This window comes from Lycium ferocissimum, unplaced genomic scaffold (assembly GCF_029784015.1).
Source record: "Lycium ferocissimum isolate CSIRO_LF1 unplaced genomic scaffold, AGI_CSIRO_Lferr_CH_V1 ctg9020, whole genome shotgun sequence".
In the NCBI taxonomy this organism is placed as follows: Eukaryota; Viridiplantae; Streptophyta; class Magnoliopsida; order Solanales; family Solanaceae; genus Lycium; species Lycium ferocissimum.
In genome coordinates, this window is record NW_026727537.1 from 29,663 (window position 1) to 49,424 (window position 19,762).

At 32.2% G+C, this 19,762-nt stretch overlaps 1 protein-coding gene and 1 pseudogene across 1 annotated transcript; one reads left to right on the top strand and one right to left on the bottom strand.

Moving 5' to 3' along the window:
- Positions 1–558: 558 nt before the first annotated feature.
- Positions 559–6,656, top strand: LOC132046017 (uncharacterized; annotated as a pseudogene).
- Positions 6,657–17,112: 10,456 nt separating this feature from the next.
- Positions 17,113–18,480, bottom strand: LOC132046015 (small heat shock protein, chloroplastic). The gene is made up of 2 exons (XM_059436567.1): positions 18,080–18,480; positions 17,113–17,647 (listed from the first exon to the last, which is right to left on the bottom strand). The coding sequence occupies exons 1-2, from the start codon at positions 18,354–18,356 to the stop codon at positions 17,214–17,216; spliced, it is 711 nt and encodes a 236-aa protein (XP_059292550.1). The 5' UTR covers positions 18,357–18,480; the 3' UTR covers positions 17,113–17,213.
- Positions 18,481–19,762: the final 1,282 nt, after the last annotated feature.

Sequence of the window (19,762 nt, forward strand, 5' to 3'; positions counted from 1 at the left end):
ACATCTGTTGGTTGTCTTGGATGTCTAAGCTTCTTAGTCATTTTCATAATGTATGCACAATCCAAAGACTTTTTCTTAATATATCCATTGCTTACTATACTGAAAATCTAGCAATAATTCTATGGTTTTGCACAATTTAATTTACTGTCCATTTTTTGTGTGTAATCTTTAAAGAAAACAATTTGCTTGTGATGATTTCTTTCATTTCTGTTAGTTGCGTCCACTGTGATTTCATTTCTTAACATTGGAGGTATTAACCTGAGTTTACTATTGCAAATGGACCTTTTGTGGAGTTTTGTGATCACCTTTTATATGTACCTTTTTGACATTCATCCTTTAACTTTCATCACTTTAAAAATTTCAAAGGATCAATAAACCTAACATGTTTCTGTGAATTTGTTCACAGGAAGTTGGTCGAATTTCAATAATAAAGAGCATAATTATTGTGCAAAACCAATAATTTACTGCCCATTTTTTGTGTGTAATCAGTGGTTTCAATTTCTTACTCTCATGCTGATTATCTAAAAGATGATTGCCTCTTTTTTTTTTCTTGTAAATATGGTTCGTGGCAGAGGTCGAGGTAGCATGGGCCATGTAAGCAAGACCTCAATTAGAGGTCAAGGTAGCGCTGGTCGAGGTAACATGCCTGTTCCCACAATTAGTTCTCAACAAGGTGGTACCAATTCCTCAGGTGGGCAAGACCAAGTTCAAACATGTCCTACTACTACGCCACCCATTCAAACATCAAGTCATGGTAGCACCCCATCCATTTCTGAATCATCTCCTATAATACCTAATGAGAGCAACGTAATAGGCGAGGGTGCGTCTACTCAGAGAAACGCAATAGGTGAAGGTTCATACGCTCGAGTGATGCGGAGGTGAAGGTGAGAGCAACGATAACGTGCAGCGGACACTTATTTTTCTTTCTCCTTCAGGGTTAGTTTCTGCTTGCACCATTATTATTTTTATACTGTAATTGCTTTATAATAGACTTCATATAATGTCTTCAAATTTGTCCAGGTTGGAACCATCGAGATTATGCTCTGAGACGATAACTGAGATTTTCAAGAATGAAATTGAGCCTAATGGAGTTAACTGGAAAAGTGTCTCACAAGAGACAAAAGATTTTTATCTTGGAGAATTCGAGGTATAATAACTGAAACGTTTCTCACTAATTACCGTTAGTGTTCAGAACGAAAAATAGATTTTTTTTTTATTTAACTTTGACTATGAGATGTAGAGCTTTATTCTTAATCGAAGCCGTCATAGTAAGTAACCAAGAACATGTCTAATAATCCCTCTGTCTCAATTCCTTGCAACACGGGCAACATCTCATTCTTTTCACCTGTTAGAGAAAGCTGCAGTTCTTTTACTTTCCCGTTTATTGGGTGACTGATGGTGCTTTTCTTATAACTCAGGTCTTATAATTTTTTTTTGCTGAGATGATGAGTTTATTGTTATATTCTACTCTGTAAAATTATTTCAGAAGGCATTCTATTGGGATTCTTCGATTGATAGTGAAGTGAGGAAGCAATGGCGTAGAAAGGCAGCGAGAAGGTACTGTGATTTCATTAGCTCAATAAAAGGTGAGGGAATTCGGCCAGTTTATGTTCCGAAAGAAACATGGGAAAGTTGGAAGAGCTATTGGGCAGATCCTAAGGTTATTGAAAAATCAAAAATAGCTTCAAAGAATCATCGTGGCGGTGAGGATGCAGTTGCTAGTGGGACTCACACGGGCGGATCTATTTCCATCGGAGAGCATCACCAGAGACTTGTAAGTTAATTCCGTGGCTTTTGCGTTTGCCTAACTAAATTGCCATCATGAAGGTGAATGCCTCATCGATTCAAAGATGTTTATGTTGGCAAGTTTGGACTTGTAAGTTATTTGTTGTTTTCGAAAATTTACTGTAGGTTGAAAATGCTGAAAATCTATATAATTATATAAAAGAATTGGCCTTTATCTCTAATTTTCTCACTAAAAAAAGAGCAATAAAAATAGCATATTTTCACTCATTAATTGAGTCATTTACTCATTATTTCGGGTATAGTAACAAACATAACGTATGAGAATTGGGTGCCACCGAACGGACGTAACGTATGACTTAATTACGAAATACTTTCATTAGTGTTGATCCTTTTTCCCGATCATGTCAAATTCTCAATTTTTCTTTAAATATACTATGAGTAGGCTATGGCGTTTTACCTACATATCCAATTAGAAAGACATGTATTCTATAATTGTGTTTATTGGACTTGCGATATAGCCTATTTGCGAACAAATTCTGAAGATAATGATCAGGATCGATTATCCATTGACTGTATGGGTTCATGGACCGCCACGGAGTACTAATTAATACTATTAGTTTTTAAATTTTTTCTCTCATTTTCACCATAACTTTTACCGATTTCCCGCCTTCAATTAGTTTTTAAATTTTCATGAACATATTCGATATGGACTCGCATATGTAAAAGGAATATGTCAAAATATATTCTCTCATCGTGACATTGGTTGTCGTTTTTGTTGGTTTTGGAAGTTACTAAACTATGTATATTTTTTTCTTGTATAGGCTATTAAAAAGGGTCGAGATCCAACACCAAGTGAGGTACATTTGCACGTCCATACACACGGTCATGATGGAAAATCTTTTGTTGGTGAGCGAGCCCGAATCGTGCATGTGAGTCCACATTCTATAATCTTCTATAGGAAGTTTCTTTGTTTAGTCCCATCACATTCAAGAAAAGAGCGAAAGCCAATGGCTGATAGCAATATTAAAGCCAAACTCGATCGAACTTTTTAGCCCTCATAAAGGCCTTCATTAAAGTGCTATAAGTAACCACATCGGGACTAGTACCCTATAGAAATAGCAAGACCACTATCAAGAAACCTTTTTTCCGCTCACATAATCCCCGCACACAAGGCAAGTTTGTTTAAAAGATGGAATCTCTCAAAGCTACTTAAAAGATACTATCTTAAACATAGTGGGAAACATTAACTACATATATAAATGATGCTTATAAGGAAACCAAGAGTAAAAGCCATGCCAGAAATTAAGACACAGTACTAGATGGGTAAAATACTTAATCACAACAAAAGTGTGTAAAAAAAACCCCATCTGCATCCGTTAGTTTAATTTAAACACCAAACAAGTCTTGATAGGGCTTTGTTAAACACTGGGTACGAGTAAGTTTTTAACATACTAGATGGAAGGGGGATGGTTAAATATCAACTCAACTACACAACCATTTGCAAAGCTATCTAATCCAAGATTAGCACTACCATTATATAAAGTGGCGATTTATTAGTATGTACTTGTCGATTTCGATTCGCTTTTTTATGTTAACAAATATGTTTTTTACGAACACTCATATTCCTTTAGCGAGTAAATCAATAATTTCGCTTTTGTTTTCTCAAAGTAGGCTCATTTCACTTCAACTTACTTCTATGTCTTTATCTGGTTCACTAAAGACACTTCAATCACTTGATCTTTCTAGGAAGTCACTTTCAGGTTCACTACCTGTTCAAATTTGTTCTTGGTTACCTTATTTAGTTAATCTTGATCTTTCTGGTAACTCTTTTACTGGTTCTGTACCACCTGAGTTTATTAACTGCAAATTCTTGAACACTTTTTTGCTAAATGACAACAAAATTGCTGGATTAATACCATTTGAGATTGGCAGGTTGGACCGGTTGAAACGGTTCGGTGTGTCAAATAAAGTCTTTCTGGTGTGTCAAATGTGGAGTTGGGGAAATTTTTAATATTGATCTTAAAATCCATGTCCTTCTAGTGAGTTAAGTAATGCCTGTGTTTTTGGATGCTTTTATCCTCGTATATCATACCAACCGAGAACCATTGGATTTTATTATCGTTGAGCTGGGAATTGGGCACCATCATGTTAATGTAGTAAATTTATGCTTATGGTCAATTTTGTATACTTCTGCAAGTAAATCACCTATTGGTTTTCTGACTTTAGTTTCATTACTTTAAGCATCTTCTTCTGGCTGTAGAACTCAAGTGTACATAAGTTGGTTTTTTATATCAATGCTTGCAATGGTCTATGATGTAAGCTCACTCATCTTCATCTATGTAAGCTAGTTGATTAGAGATAATTTGTTTTCTTAACAGATCTATAATTGGTTTATTTGAACTAAGTACTTTTTTGTGTAAGCCGCTATAATTCTTTGGCTCCTTAATGTTGAATAAAGAGTTAGGTTTTTATCTATGCACCTGTTATCTATATGAAGTTCTGGTACACCAAAAAATGCAGCTTCTCCTACTCGGGACTTGGGTCCAATCTTTACCATCTACTCTTCACATCCGCTTGTTTGAAATTTTTGTTTGGTAGTAACTAGTGATTACTAAGTTCTGCACAGATTCTTTCATCGATCTCTGCACAGATTTATTCGCATCTTTTAGAGAGCATAGTTAGTTGTTGAAGGGAATAATGGACTTTGTGGGAATCCACTTGGAAATAAATGTAGTAAGTTGAGTAATAAGAGTCTTGTTATTATTATAGCTGTTGGTGGTGTTGGTGCTTTAGGATCTTTAATTCTTGGATTTGGGATTTGGAGATGGTTTTTGGTTTAGCCAAACTAGGAAAATAGAGAGCTTGGTGATGGTAAAGGTAGTAGTAATAATGGTAGTGATTGGGTTGAAAAGTTGAGAGCTTTTAAGATTGTTCAGTTTACATTGTTTCAAAAACCTATTAACAAGATTAAGCTTAATGATTTATTAGCAGGTACTAATTCTTTTGATAGTGAAAATATTGTAATTTCAACTAGGAATGGTGTTTCTTATAGAGCTATGTTGCCGGATGGATGCATTAGCTATTAAAAGGTCGAGTAGTTGTAAATAAGCGAAAAATAGTTTCGGTCGAGATGAATCAGTTGGGGCAACTTAGGCACCGAATTTAGTGCCTTTATTAGGTTTTTATATAGTTGATACTGAAAGGTTTTTGGTGTATCAGCATATGCAGAATGGAAGTTTGTATTCCCTTTTACATAGTAATCTTAGTACGGTGTTAGGAATGGTGATTTCAAGCTTGTTTTACAAGCTTTGCTTGGTGCGGCAGAGGACTTTCTTGGAGAACACTTATATCTCATTATTTAGAAAGTGATTTTCTTTTTACTAGCTCGCGAGCTTGCTTTGCAATTTAGTAGTTGCAGGTCAAGGAACTGTAGATGAATGATTATAGTGATCATAGTGCTTGTAAATGAATGATCATAGTGATCATCTTGGTCACTTGCTGGATAATGAACCAGTGAGACATAGTTTTGTTATCAAACCTGGCAGTGCACTTGCTTTTCCATATTTGCCAGCATATGACAGTTGGTAAGCATTGTAAAATGGTTTTATGAACCTCATTTTTAGGCTTTGCCAACCACCACTTCATAGCTTTTTGTCTTAACCTGTCCATGGATCAGATTAATTCCACATGAATTGTAGAAGAAAGTCCAAACTTGATTAGCAATATAACCACAACTAAACAGATGGTAACTAGTCTCCTCATAGTGATTAGTAGTACAACAGCTACAGATGGAAGATAAATTCACTCCAAACCTTTTAACTGCAATATCAGTAGCCACCCTATCCAGAAGAACTCTCATCATAAAAAAGGAAATTTTGAAAGGCAGTTTCTTGTGCCAGATGCACATGCCAATTATTTTTATGAGGTAATAAAGGAAAGCAATGTTTCATATGTGGGTGTGTGTTAAGATGAAACATCATTTATTGTTTTTTCTAGGACCAGATTATTTATTTTATAGATAAGTTAATTGATGTATGTTTTGAGAATACTGTTGGTGTTTCATTTAGGTATTTTCACTGTAATAGTTTAATAACTGTTTTGTTTAATTCATGGTGGTTAGTTTAGAAAGCACCAATCTGGTTATATTGTTGATGTTCAGCTTTTGAATTGTTCTCTGAACTTATCAAAACTTAAAAATAAAAAATAAAAAAAGAAGCTTTGTTTGCTTCCTTTATTGAGACAGATATCTTGAATTGTATTGAAGCTTTCAGGGCATTATTCTTGTTGTATTTAATGGTTCTCGTACATTTGCTTACTGTTAGTGAAATGAGTTTAACTAATTATCACTCTCATTTACAGGAAAAATATCAAGAAATACTACAAAATCAATCACAAACTCAATCTGAAGTTGATCAATGTCAAGCCTATTACGAAGCCGTAGGAGGGGTAAAGAAAAGAAGAATATATGGTCTTGGATCTCAAGCACACTTATATTATGGGCCGAATCTTCGTCCTTCTTCTGCATCTGATGCTACATCCTTAGTACCACCTCCGAATGCTCAACCGGCAGCGACGGGAACTTTGGATGAGTTAGTGACGCGATTAATTCTACTTCGGCGATAGCATAATTCGCACCGGCGATCGCTTACTTCCTATTATTGTTGAGCGGGTACGTGGATTGAATCCTTCAGTCTCTTCTCAGATGGACACTCCTAACGACCATCCATCATCTATGGCACCTATAGTTTCAGCTCCAGCTACTGCCAACATTGATAAAGTTCATGCATCGGTTTCTGATGATGATTGTGGCTCTCCAGTCTCTCATTAGTTAGTTTTGTGGTTTGGACTTTATGGTTGTTAGTTTTGTTGTTTGGACTTTATGGATGTTGCATATGATTTTGGATTTTTCGGTTTGGATATTATCGTTGTGGATGCTCCAAACTTATTTTGCATTCTCGCTATGTATTTTGGACCTTGTAGAATATTAGTTTCTATTAATTAAGTTATTACATGAGTATCTAATATATGCTTGGACAGGTGTATTTAAAATATTATATAAAATAAAAAATAAAAAAGATTTGCGACGGATTTCAAATGTTGCGACAAATTATTTTCGTCGCCAAAAGGAATGCAGAAATGTGTATTAAAAGAATTGGCTACGGAATTAGCGACAAAAACTATTGGTCGCCAATCAGAAGAAACGACGAAATAACTCATACAATTAGCGACGAAATTTATTAACATCGTGACGGATTTCATTCGTCGCTCATATTGGCAACAAATAAAATCTGTCGCCAATCCGTCGTTAATCCAGCGACGGATTCATTTTTTTTGTCGGCAAATTGCTAGCTACGAGGATTTTACCGACGGATTCAATTCTGTAGTTATTCTGTAGCTATATTGGTTTAGCAACAGATATATGCTATTTACCGACGGATTTCGTCCGTCGCTAAAACCAGTTTTTTTTGTAGTGATTATAGCCATTAACCTCAATGAAATTGAGAGATATTAAATCTACACTTTCTTGCAAAGATTCAACCTTTTTCAACAACTCATTCTCTTTCTCTTTCAAATCTTCATACACTATTGGTCCTATGCAATACACTGCATTGTTTGGTGTGGAGTAAGAAACAAAATCTGGATTCTTTTCGAAATCACTTAAAGATGGAAAGTCAATCTCACAAATAGTTGGATGCTCCAATGGATCCTCATCAAACTTTGGAGGTAAATCCTCAACTTGTGGATCTAATTCATTCTTCTCCTCCATTTCTTTGTTCCACATTGATGGGACCAATGATTTGTAATTTGGTCACAAAAGAATCATCAACATACTTGGAGTTTTTAGCAATATCTTCTGGATTCAAGGGAATCAAATTGATTTTTCGCCCATCCTTTGTAAAAGAATAGGTATTACGGTATACATCATATTTAGCACCCCTATCATACACCCATGGTCTTCCAAGTAATAAGTGGCAAGCATCCATCTTTGTTACATCACACCAAACAAAATCTTTATATACTTTGCCAATAGAAAAAGAAACTAGGCATTGACGAGTTACCTCTAAGCCATCACAATTCTCAAATTCTATGTTGTAAGGATATGGATGATGCTTGGTTGACAAGCCAAGTTTAGAAACCATCTCTTCAGAAACAACATTAATATGACTCTCATTATCGATGATCACCGAACATACCTTACCATGTGAGGTACATCTAGTGCAGAAAAGAGATTCTTTTTTCTTTTCATCTTCTTGAACCCAACATTCTCTTCTTTCTTGAATATAATCCATGAAATTACTCAACTGCGCTCTGATACCAAATTGACGCGATTCGTGGTGTGAAATAGGCTCTGATACCAAATTGATGTGATTCGTGGTGTGAAATAGGCTCTGATACCAAATTGATGTGATTCTTCGAGTTAACAAAGAACCAATCGACCAGGATCTTGTTCTTGAAGCGATTGATGGGCAGAATCAAGAAACAGATGTATCTCAAGTTGTAGGCGTCGGATTAAAGTGATTCAAAAACTATGTGAAAGATAACGATTTCAACTATAAAAATAGCTCTTGAATTGTTTAAAACAAGTAAATATTGAGGGTACAATGATGGAAAGAAAATTAGGGTTACGGGTATAAAATAGAACGAAATTGTTTTCGAGAAACGTGTTCTTGAATGATCAAGAACCAACAAAGTTCCTAAGTCACCACTTGAAATCAACTTACGTGATAAAGAAACACCACACGCTATTGAAAACAAGATAAAGACTATCACCATCTTGCTTGGAACAAAAAACAAGGATAAAGAACACCAAATAGAGAAAATAACTCTATTGCAAACTAGGGTTTAAGCTCAAAAACGTGAAATTCTATATTTACAAGTCATGAGAACCCTTTATATAGGCCTAGGGTCTCTTATTTTATGACTACAAATCCCTATTCTACTCTAGAAAGGAAATAACTAAAAACAAGGAAAGTAAAATCCCTATTCTACAAGGAAAATAATAAAGAAAACTAGAATCCTACTAGAACTAGGATAAAGATCCTACTAATGATAGGAAATTAAATCCTACTATAATATAAATCAAGAAACAAGAAACCTATTTAGAAAAGGATTCAAGAAACAAGAATGGGAAATAATCTTCAAACTTGAGCTTCTTGGACTTTTCTTTTTCTTGAATTTCAGTCTTGTGTTTCTTGATTTTCTTGGATTTCTTTAGCTTCTTCATCTTTCATCAAGGGTTGTTGTTGTTGTGAAATTTCCGGCAGATCTGGCCTAAAATCGTCGGTTGATCTGGCCGGAACTAGTGGTTGGTGTTGTTGTATTCATGAATAAGACGATTGTATTCACTTTTTTGAGCTTTTTTTTGTTAATATTTTAGATTGTATTCATTTTTTTAGGGTGTATTTGTTAATTTTGGAGTATCTATATTTTTATGTATTCAATTTTACTAGCTGTATTCATGAATACAACGAGCCCTTTTATGAATACAAATAGTCATTTCATGAATACAGTGAAAAAAAAAAGAAAAAAATTGTTGTATTCATGAATACAACGAAAAAAAATGTATATAGCAGAAAAAAAACGAATATAGCGAAAAAAAAAGTATCTACGCCATGTAAATATTGAAAATATAGCTATGCTCAATTTTGAACCCCTAAATTGTAGTCATTTATGCAAAATTCCCAAACGTTTAATTGTAATATATTTACAACAAGTTGGAGCAAAAAAGACTCTAGTCTACATCAGAAAAGAAATTTGAAGTGACATGATTTATTTATTTTTGATTTTCGCTTTTGTCAATTGCATATGACATCTTATCTTGAGCACTGGGCATTTGGATCCTTCTTAATGGGGACATAGTTCACACCAGAAAACCTTCATTATACGACAAAACCATGAACATAAATTTAATTCTTACGTTTAAGGTTTTTATTTGTGTTACAGTTCGGATGTGAGTTATACTATTTCTAAGTACAGCATTAAGCCCAAATATATACTACACTACTAAACAATCATGGTCCCTAAAAATGGGCAATCAGGTCTCATAACTAATAGAAATAGCGCTCGCTAGCTGACAAATTTTCGGTAAATGGCTTTGTTCTACTTTCGTTTTTGTTCATTTGCGATTTTTTAGATGGCTGTCTAATTTTATTTTAGCAAATTAACTTTTTTTTTTATGAAAAAATATTAAATCGCTATCTAAAATTTGTTGTTTTGAAAGGCAATCTAATGTTTTGTGTTTCCAAAAACTATATTTGCATAACTTTTATAAATAAGGATAAAATCTAAATAGTGATCTAAAAATAATCAATAGTGTATGTAAATCCACCTAAGGTGCTAACGGTCACTTTTCAGCCTTATTCTTTAAAAAAATTGTTCTTATCCCGAAGTTTCAAGTTTCACAGGTAAAACTCTAGGAAATTATATTGAGTTTCACTTTTGAAATTTAAAACTCCAAAAGAATGATTATTTTTCAATTACAAGAATTGAATAGTAATATCTATTATTGAATTTCCCCGTATCTAGCTTAATTAGTTGCATACTTGCATGTCTTATGTAGTTAAGTTCGAAAATCCTTAAATAGCAATAGCTATGTACCAATCATACACTCGGGAAATATTTTGTATTATGATGATTCATCATAAATTGGCTAGTTGTAACTCTAGCATAATTTTCTTCCTTTATTCGATCATGGGATGCCATGGCGATATACGCAAGCCCATATAGTTGAGTTAAACTTGAAAATCCTTATTTGAAAAAAACAAAGTAGTTCTGTTTTGAAAGGAAGAGAAAAATAAACGGGAGTTTTGTATATGCAATTGGAAATCTCCTTAATATATTACCTGATGACAACAAAGAATAAGTAAAAGAGAGTGTTCTGGAATGCTGATATCAACTTTATAATCTTGATATAAAGAAACAGCCAGGAACGACCAAAGAAATAATGAAACGAAATGCTAGTTGATTGGCGATAGTGATGTCTTGTTTGCTAAGTTGAATCATAAATGACATTTGTATGACAATATAATTTTTTTACCACATCAATAAATCAAAACGTGCCGACGCAATAGAAGGATTATACTGATCTGCTTCACTTGATTACTTGATGAAAGAAGTAATGCCTTCTAATTTATTTAAGTCTTATTGCTTATGATTATTGCTTATGATGTAGACTTGACCGCATCAATAAATCAAAACGTGCCGATCCAATAGTAGAATTATACTGATCTGCTTCAACCTGATTGCTTGAGAAAGAATTAATGTCTTCTAATTTATTTGAAGTCTTATTGCTTATGATGTGGACTTGAACCTAATAATGATGTATAATTGGTGTTGTGGCATATACCATAGTTAGCCATTTCACAGAAATATTTTCACCGTTAAGTCTACAACAAAATTCTGAAGTTGTTCTACGTAGAGATAAGTGACGGATTTGCTCCTGTTCGACATAGGTAGTTTTTACCATTTTTTTTTTTCAAAAAAGTATTGAAACATTATTTGGTCATGGAATTTGACCAATTGAAGAAGAATTTTCACGTTTCAAAAACTGGTTTGGGCAATTCATTTGGGTGAAAGTACAATGCATGTCCAAACACAACTTCAACTTTCAAAAGACTATTTTCTAACACAAATTTAGAAACTCCTTTTTTCAAGTTTCAATCGAATGTATGTCCAAACGCTAGCATAGCGTATGAAAAATACATTTATAGTAAGTTTGAATCCAATCACAAAATAGTACTCCATCTGTTCTAATTAGGAGGGGGCTAATTTGCTCATGAAAACATGACTTGTCTAAATGCTCAAATTTGACACGTTAATGACGTGTTAAATTTAGATCATGTAAAAGTTTGGTTAATATGTAGTTCAAATTAATCATTGAGAAACACTGTCAAAATATTTTAAGATTTTTTTTGTTTGATATGTTTATATATAGCAATAATATAGAAAAAAAGTTTTATAAGGCAAGTTTAGAACCGATGCCCATCCGGCTACAGCAGGTGGGAAGAAACATGATGATTGCATGCACCGGTTCTTACCAGGACTTACAGATGCTTGGAATGACTTGTTTGCAGCATTTTTAAGCAAATATCGAAGATAGGACCTAAGTTATGACGATTTCATTCTTTATGTACAATTTCTTCTTTTAATTTCTTACAATTTCTTTCTTGAAGGCAATCTTGTTACAACTTGGTTGTAGTTGTTTCTCATCTATAATATTTAGTTAGCGACTGAATATTAAAATTCGCAGAAAACAACTGCTAGCCCTTCCATCACCTGAAGGTAAATGTGTATGTGACACTTCACTAGTAAATGGCGAAAATTTGTCCAGACCTATAGCTCATTTTTTTCTTGTTTGATCAAAGCTGGCTTACTGCAGTAATGGTCAAATCTGGAGTCCAGAACCAAAATACCCCTAAAAAAGTGGGGTTGAACCAAAATACCCCGGGAAAAAAAAAAACAGTGACAAAAGTATCTTTAATACAGTAAAATACTGCGTTAAAGATTTTTTTTTCTATAATGCAGTATTTTATTGCGTTATAGAACCCAGTTTAAAAAAAAAAAAATTTGGTCAACTTTTTTTTTTTGCAACACTTAGTGTTTTTTTTTCCATACTTTGACCAACGATTAGTCGTGTGTCAAGACTCCGAAACGTCAATATTTTATATAGAACCTGATTTTTTTCTGCGTACAATAATATAGGCTCAATACATCAAGGATATGTAAACGTTCGGATCGTCATTTTAGGGGTTGAAAAGGAGCCCGAAATAAATTTTGTTTGAAAATTTTAGGTTTAATGTTCTATTTTGGGCTTTTTTCATTTTTGACCCTTCGGCCGAAATTATTTACGGGTGCTAGCCAAAATATACAAAACATATACACCGACTATGTATATTTATGTTTATTATATGTATAGTTATGTATATTTATACTTAATATACAAAACATATACATTTGCCGGTATTATTTCCTAGAGCGGTCGTAATTATCCCTTCTATTTTTGTAAGGTTATTTTAGTCAACTTTATATGTCGAGAAAATTAGTGAGCTAAAGTGAAATTGACATTCACAGCTACATTACCCCAGGATTTTTATGTTGAAATTTATTGCGTATCATCATATTATAAGTAAAGAAAACTAAAAAGTTTACGCCAATTTGGGGAAAAATTGAAATTGAATAGGATAACAGGTGTTTTTTGTTTAAAAAAAAAAAAATCGGCTCGGCCAAACCACCTTGCGGTAGATGTCGAAAAAATACGCATACTAAAAAAAAATCACGTAAAACAGACATCCGAGCTCAAAGTTAGGACCATCTAAAGTTTGACCACTTTACAACTAGTTTTTCTCCCTATATTTTTTAAATACATTTTTATCTAATTGAATTAGATTTATATTCAAAATAAAGTTATGTCTTGATTAAAAAATAACACGCTTAAATGAAAACCTTAAAAAATAAAATACTTAAACCTAAAGTTTTCAAACAAAACTTACTTCAGGTACCTTTTCAACCAGAAAAGGTCATAAATAGTCCCTTATCTATGGGAGTAGGTCTAAAATGGTCCCTTAACTATACACTTACCGATTTTAGTCCTCTAACTATCAAAAAACTTATCAAATTTGGTCTCCGTCTATTTTTTTTATACAAACAGCAGTACAAACTCATAAACCTTCGTGAGATTAATCATTAAAATATTTCTCTCTCTCCTCGCTTTTTTTCTTTAAGTTTCTTTTTTTTTTTTTTTTTTTTTTTTTTTTTAAAAGAGCATTTTGGCACACACGAGCTCTAAAATTTGAAAAGATTGGCACAAAGTAACCATTCTTCTCAAACACTACTAAAAACTGGTAAACGCGGAAAAAAAGTGATGGAAAAACCGACGTAAAGACCGACAATTCTACTCGTTTTTTTCAATAATTTTTTTAAATCTTTTTTTTTGTTAAGAAAATCGACGGATGCATCGATTATTTTTTGCACAAAAATGTGCGAAAAAATATAATTATTTGTTATATTATTTTCTAAAATCCTTACCGATGGAGTCCATCGATTTTTTTTTTATTTTTTTAATAAAAAAAACCGACGAGACGAGTCCGTCGGTTTTTAGAGCAAAAAACAATATAAATTAAATCAATGTAAGTATATGAACAAGAAATATCGTGATCTAGTGGTAAAGCCCTTTAATGTAAGAAAATCGGTTCGACTCAAGTTCCTACATTTCATTCTTTATTTTCAAAAAAAAAACAACTTGAGACCATTAGGTTTTTTTTTTTTTAACAAAACCGATTAAAAAATAACACACGTTGGTTACGAAACGAGAGAGAACTTGAGGAAAAAAGTTGAGGTTAAAGAATGAACTTCAAATATAGGTTTGAGGAATGGTTTAACGATTAATCTCACGAAGGTTTATGAGTTTGTACGCTATTTTTATAAAAAAAAAAATAGATGGAGACCAAATTTGATAAGTTTTTAGATAGTTACAGGACTAAAACCGGTAAGTATATAGTTAAGGGACCATTTTAGACCTACTCCCATAGCTAAGGGACTATTTATGGCCTTTTCTCCCTTTTCAACTCCTAAAACGACGATTCGAACGTTTACATATCCTTGATGTATTGAGCCTACATTATAGTACGTAGAAAAAAATATCAGGTTCTATATAAAATATTGACATTTCGGAGTTTTGATACACGACTAATCGTTGGTCAAAGTATGAAAAAAGACACTAAGTGTTGCAAAAAAAAAGATTTATTAAAATAAGATGTTGCGATCTTTTTATGGAAAAAAACACTAAATGTTCCTTAAGTGTGTTATTTTTTAATGCGTAACTTTATTTCGAATATGTTGCAAAAAAAAAAATCGTGTGAATCAGACGTCCGAGCGCAAAAAATCGCGTATATTCAAAATAAAGCAACGCATTAAAAAGCAACACACTTAAATCTAAACCCTAAAAATAAAAAACTTTAAGCTAATGACAACAAGTCTTCAAACAAAAATGGACTTCTATGTATATAAAACACTTAAACCTAAAGTTTTTAAACAAAACTTACTTTGGGCACCTTTTCAACCCCTAAAATGATGATCTGAACGTTTACGTATCCTTGATGTATTGAGCCTACATTATTATTTAAAAAAATCGATTCTATATAAAATATTGACATTTTGAGTTTGACACATGACTAATTGTTGGTCAAAGTATGAAAAAAAAAAACACTAAGTGTTGCAAAAAAAAAAAAAAAAGGTTGACCAATTTTTTTTTTTTTACTGGATTCTATAACGCAGTATTTATTGAAGAAAAAAAATTCTTTAACGCAGTATTTTACTGCGTTGAAGGACTTAACCGCGTCGTTATAGTTAAGTCCTTTAATCCAGTAAAATACTACATTAAAGGTACTTTTATCACAATTTTTTTTTTGGGGATATTTTGGTTCAACCCCACTTTTTTAGGGGTATTTTGGTTCTGGACTCTCAAATCTGGCCACTGTCTAACATGGTTCCTGAAATCTAGAGATACCAACACGCCACCCCCACCCCCTCAACCCTAACCCCAAAACAAACAAAAATAATAATAATCAATTTTTGGTAAGGGTTGGGTGGTTAGACTATGATCCATTATCTAGCCCACTAGTGGCATTTGGCCCGTATTTTCAAAACTAAGATTAAAAGTTAAATTTGTAATTATTTTTTATTTTTTTTGCTTTTTGTGACATTAAGTTATTGAAAGATTTGTTCGATATTTTCTGCAAACTCTAGCACAGGCCGAAAATCAAGATTAAAAACTAAAATTGTAATTATTATTTTTTCCGCTCTTTGTGACTTAAATTCTTGAAAAATTAGTTTGATATTTTTAACAAACTCTTAAAAATTAAATACTTCCCATATATTTAAATTGCATAAAAATATTTAAAAATTGAACAAAAAATCTTTTTTTGTCCTTACTTTAGACCTTTTTTTTTTTCACCTTCAAACATATATATGATATAAAGTCTCTTAATTTTTTAACAACATTCAATATGAACTATAACGTTTTCTTCCAAAAAAGAAAAATAGTTTGGTTCTAGAGACATCAATTAAATATGCCATATTTATTCTTTTGTTGAGATTTTAATGAGATTACTTACAAACAAAGATAACTTTCAAATAAATAAAAATAAAATTTTATCCTTTACAATTGTTTGTAGATGTTAATTCCAATTAAATTATACAAAATATATCGAAAAGATGAAAAAAATTAATTATTTTTCTCAATACAATTAGTCTTTCCTTTTACTTTCTAAAAATTTACGCGATGAGATAATGACATTTTTCTTTTGTTAGTTTAAATGGAACATTTTTTTTTTATAAAATGTATATTTTAATGATTTTCTCAAACACAAATGAACATGATTCATTTAGTCATGTTTTTTTGTGCTAACAAACACTGCCTAATATATTTTTTAACAATCGAAAAAAAAAATACTCAAAAAACATAAAAAGTTTACTTGCTTTTGTCACAAGTTGTTTTTGACATTACTATTGCATGGAAAACTAAAAAATTATTTCATTAACTACATATTTTCAAAGATGTTCTCAACATTAAAATTCCTCCGAAAAGTTCAAATTATAATTTCTTTTTATATAATTTTTAAGTGTAAACATATATTAAAAAAATATTTATGAATTCATGCAAAAAATTAAACTGATTGATCGCGTCACGCCTTGCATCATTTATTTTTGATGTTACACTGTTCATTACGCATAGAAAGTATTACTAAGTATGTGTGCATCAAATTTAAAAAATAAAAGATTATAATACACCAAATAATATAAAAAAAAATTGATTTTGTTAAACACGAGCAATATGGCTAATCAACATTCAAACCGACAAAACATGCCGATGAGAAGATTCAAATTTTAATATTGTTAACAAATGATTAGATAAAAATAAATATTTTAAATAACAATATCTAATCCAAATGAAAACCTATTTTATTCATTAAATTTTCAAAATTTCACACCAAATAATTAAAGAGCTGTTAATAAGAAAAAATTTAATTTTTTGCACAATACATATTTTAATTAAGGTAATTAATTACAAATGTGGTATGTCCTCTCATTCAAATTATGCATAGTGATTGTGTGTTTTTTAATTGATATCATCATAATTTATAATTTTTAAAGCATAATTTTTTAAATCTACCAAAATTGAGTGTGACACCTTAAGTAATAAAGAAATAAAATAGGAGCAAAAATAAGGCATATGCCACACCAAGCACTAATTTTTTTTAATTATTAAGACCTTTAAAACAGGCGCCTTCACCAGCAGAGACCACGTTGGCAAAACTACTGCTAGCAGGAAAGGGAAACAGGAAGAGCACAGAAGCACGACAAACAGTATTCTAACTCAGATTGAAATCATATTTTTATATATGCAAACTTACATTTAGAGAAGGTTACAAAAGAGCCTTATAAAAAAGAAAAGCTTGGGAGCTTTTAATTTAGTTGATCTGCACGTCAATCACCTTCTTCTCAACTTTGGTCTTAGGAATCGAGATGAAAAGAACTCCATTCTTCAATTCTGCTTTAATTTTATCTGTATCAACATTATCCGGGAGAGCTAAACGAGTGTCATAGGAGCTGTAATTTCTGCCCCAGAAGTGTTCATCATTTCCGCCTTCTTCCTTTTTGTGTTCGCCTTTAATGATAAGCACGTCATTTTCCACGGATACTTTCACGTCTTCTTTGGAAAGCCCAGGCACGTCGAAACGCATCTTGATTTCGTTTTCATCATCATGGATGTCCCAAGGAGCGCGTATTTCCCCTGCTGCTGCTCTGTTCCTTCCTGGGAATGTCAGGGTATCTTCGAATAGTCTGTCCATAGTGTCTATCATCTGCCGCATTGTTCTCATGGGTGACATTGGATCTAACATTCCTGTTCATCAAATTAACCAAACATCTTAATCGCAACTAAATTGGCAGGGCTAATTAATCAAATGCTACGAATTTCAAGTATATAGGTTCAAGATTCTACTTATTTTAAGTTACTAAGTACTAAATTAATTATTCTTACATATTCATGAATTTCTTAAGACCTTAGGCGACCCCAATAATATAAGAATAAATAATAAATTTTGAACCTAGTAAATTATATGAAATGTGATACAATTTCAAACGGAACACATAAATTCAAATCATGAATCCTTGGAAGATCGTGAAAGTAATTAATAGTAGCACGTTAACTTGCATCTGTGGTGTTAAAAATTCCTTAGTTTGATACATGTCAATTCTTTAATTTTGTGCACAATTGACCATCAAAAAATAAAAAAAATAAAAAAAATGGAACAGAAGGAGCAATGAAACATACCAAAAGGGGAGACATCAAGAGCCATCCTCCTAGGACGGCGTTCAACAGCAGTGCCTTGGTTGTTTCCTCCTTGACCACTGCTGACATGAACGTCCACTGATGTATCTTTGTTATCTCCAGTGGCCTGAGCTACCAGCCTAGGCGCTGGCCTTCGTATGTTGCATGCAGATGGAAAGAAAACAGAGCAAGGTGCAGCTATCTTGTTGTTAGTCCTATAAGTTGCAACATTTGACCCTAAAGGAGACGCTGATGAAGATATTATAGTTGTGCTAGCCATTAGGAACACTAGAACAAATTCAGAAAGAGAATCTCTATCACAGGATATTGTTATCAAGATTTCTTTCTTAGTGAATTGGTCTTGTTTTCACTTTTTGTGTTGCTTAAGTTAGTGCAATAGAAGAGGGTATTTATAGGGAGAAGAGAGAAGGGTGTGGAGGAATCTTGAAAGTTTTAGATAAAACAGTGAAGGAGTGGTGATTGCCACAGTTCTCTCCATCAATCTCCCCATATTTCTTCTGTGTTCTCGAAACATCGCATATTTTCTAAACTTTAGAGATGTAGGGTCTCTCTTTCAGCATTATTACGTTTTGAAATATTATCATGAACTTTGCAAAATTAATCATTTATACAGTGCGTCAATCAACTTCATTGTATCACATATGTTTATTTCCAATTGATCAAATGAAATTTGACGATGGTTATTTTTTTGGAAATGAAAATGTTGCTCGTTTTCTTATCTTAAATATTGAAAATTGTACTTTTATAAAGTGCTAGTTGATGTCCCATTTTGGTCCAAAAGCTGTTCAATTGAAGTATTGAACCTTCGAAATAGACAAAATTTGGACATAGAAGGGGCGGGGTGGCTCAACATATTTAGTGATCTAAAGCCGCATTATATTAAGAGGCCTTAAGCTTCTTTCAATAAATTTTTTAAATTTTTTGACATTTCTTAAATTAACTTTTTGAAAAATAAAGTTATTAAGTAATATTGTTTAATAATCGATTTCCTCTAATAGTTCTTTTCTAATTAACAATATCATCGATTCATTTAATTTTTCTTGAGATATTAGATAAGGAGTTCCTTTTTGAGATTGCATACAAATTTTAGTTTTTACATCCTTCTTTTTTGAGCTTTGAGTGACTTGATTCATATTTTCGAGTTGCTATATTTGAATTTTAGCGTGTAATAAAAAAGAATGCACTTAGGGAGTATACACTTATGGAGTAAAGTATAAAAAGACAACAAATGTGAATTTTTTATTTTTTATTTAAAAAAAAATGCAAGAGAAAGCTCGATCAATAGGGCATGATTCTAGAAGTCGGTAATTTAGTATAAAAATAAACATTTATAACTTTAATTTTCTATATTTTAAGTAGGTTTATCTATAAATATTCTTTGAATGTTTTTATGGTAAAAAATATTTAGTATAAAAACTTAAACTCTTTGAGACAATAGATAGCTTAGTAGGAAGTAGAAGAAAAATAAAAATTATGAGAAAATAAGAAAGAAGATTCAATATGAAGTCATAAAAGTACAATCCTTTAACAGTAACATATATGTGCTATTTGATTGTGTAAAGGTCTACTAAATTTGCTACAGGAAAAGCTACGGAGAGAGAAGTAAAAGCTTCAAATGAAAATTGTGAAATAAAAGTTTAGTGGGGACCATTTTTTTTTTTTTTT

Excerpts from the sequence above, each read along its gene's own strand:
- LOC132046015 (XM_059436567.1), bottom strand. The coding sequence starts at position 18,356 with ATGGCTAGCACAACTATAATATCTTCATCAGCGTCTCCTTTAGGGTCA. Across the intron at positions 17,648-18,079 it reads TCTTGATGTCTCCCCTTTTG|GAATGTTAGATCCAATGTCA; the intron begins GTATGTTTCATT and ends TTTGATGAACAG.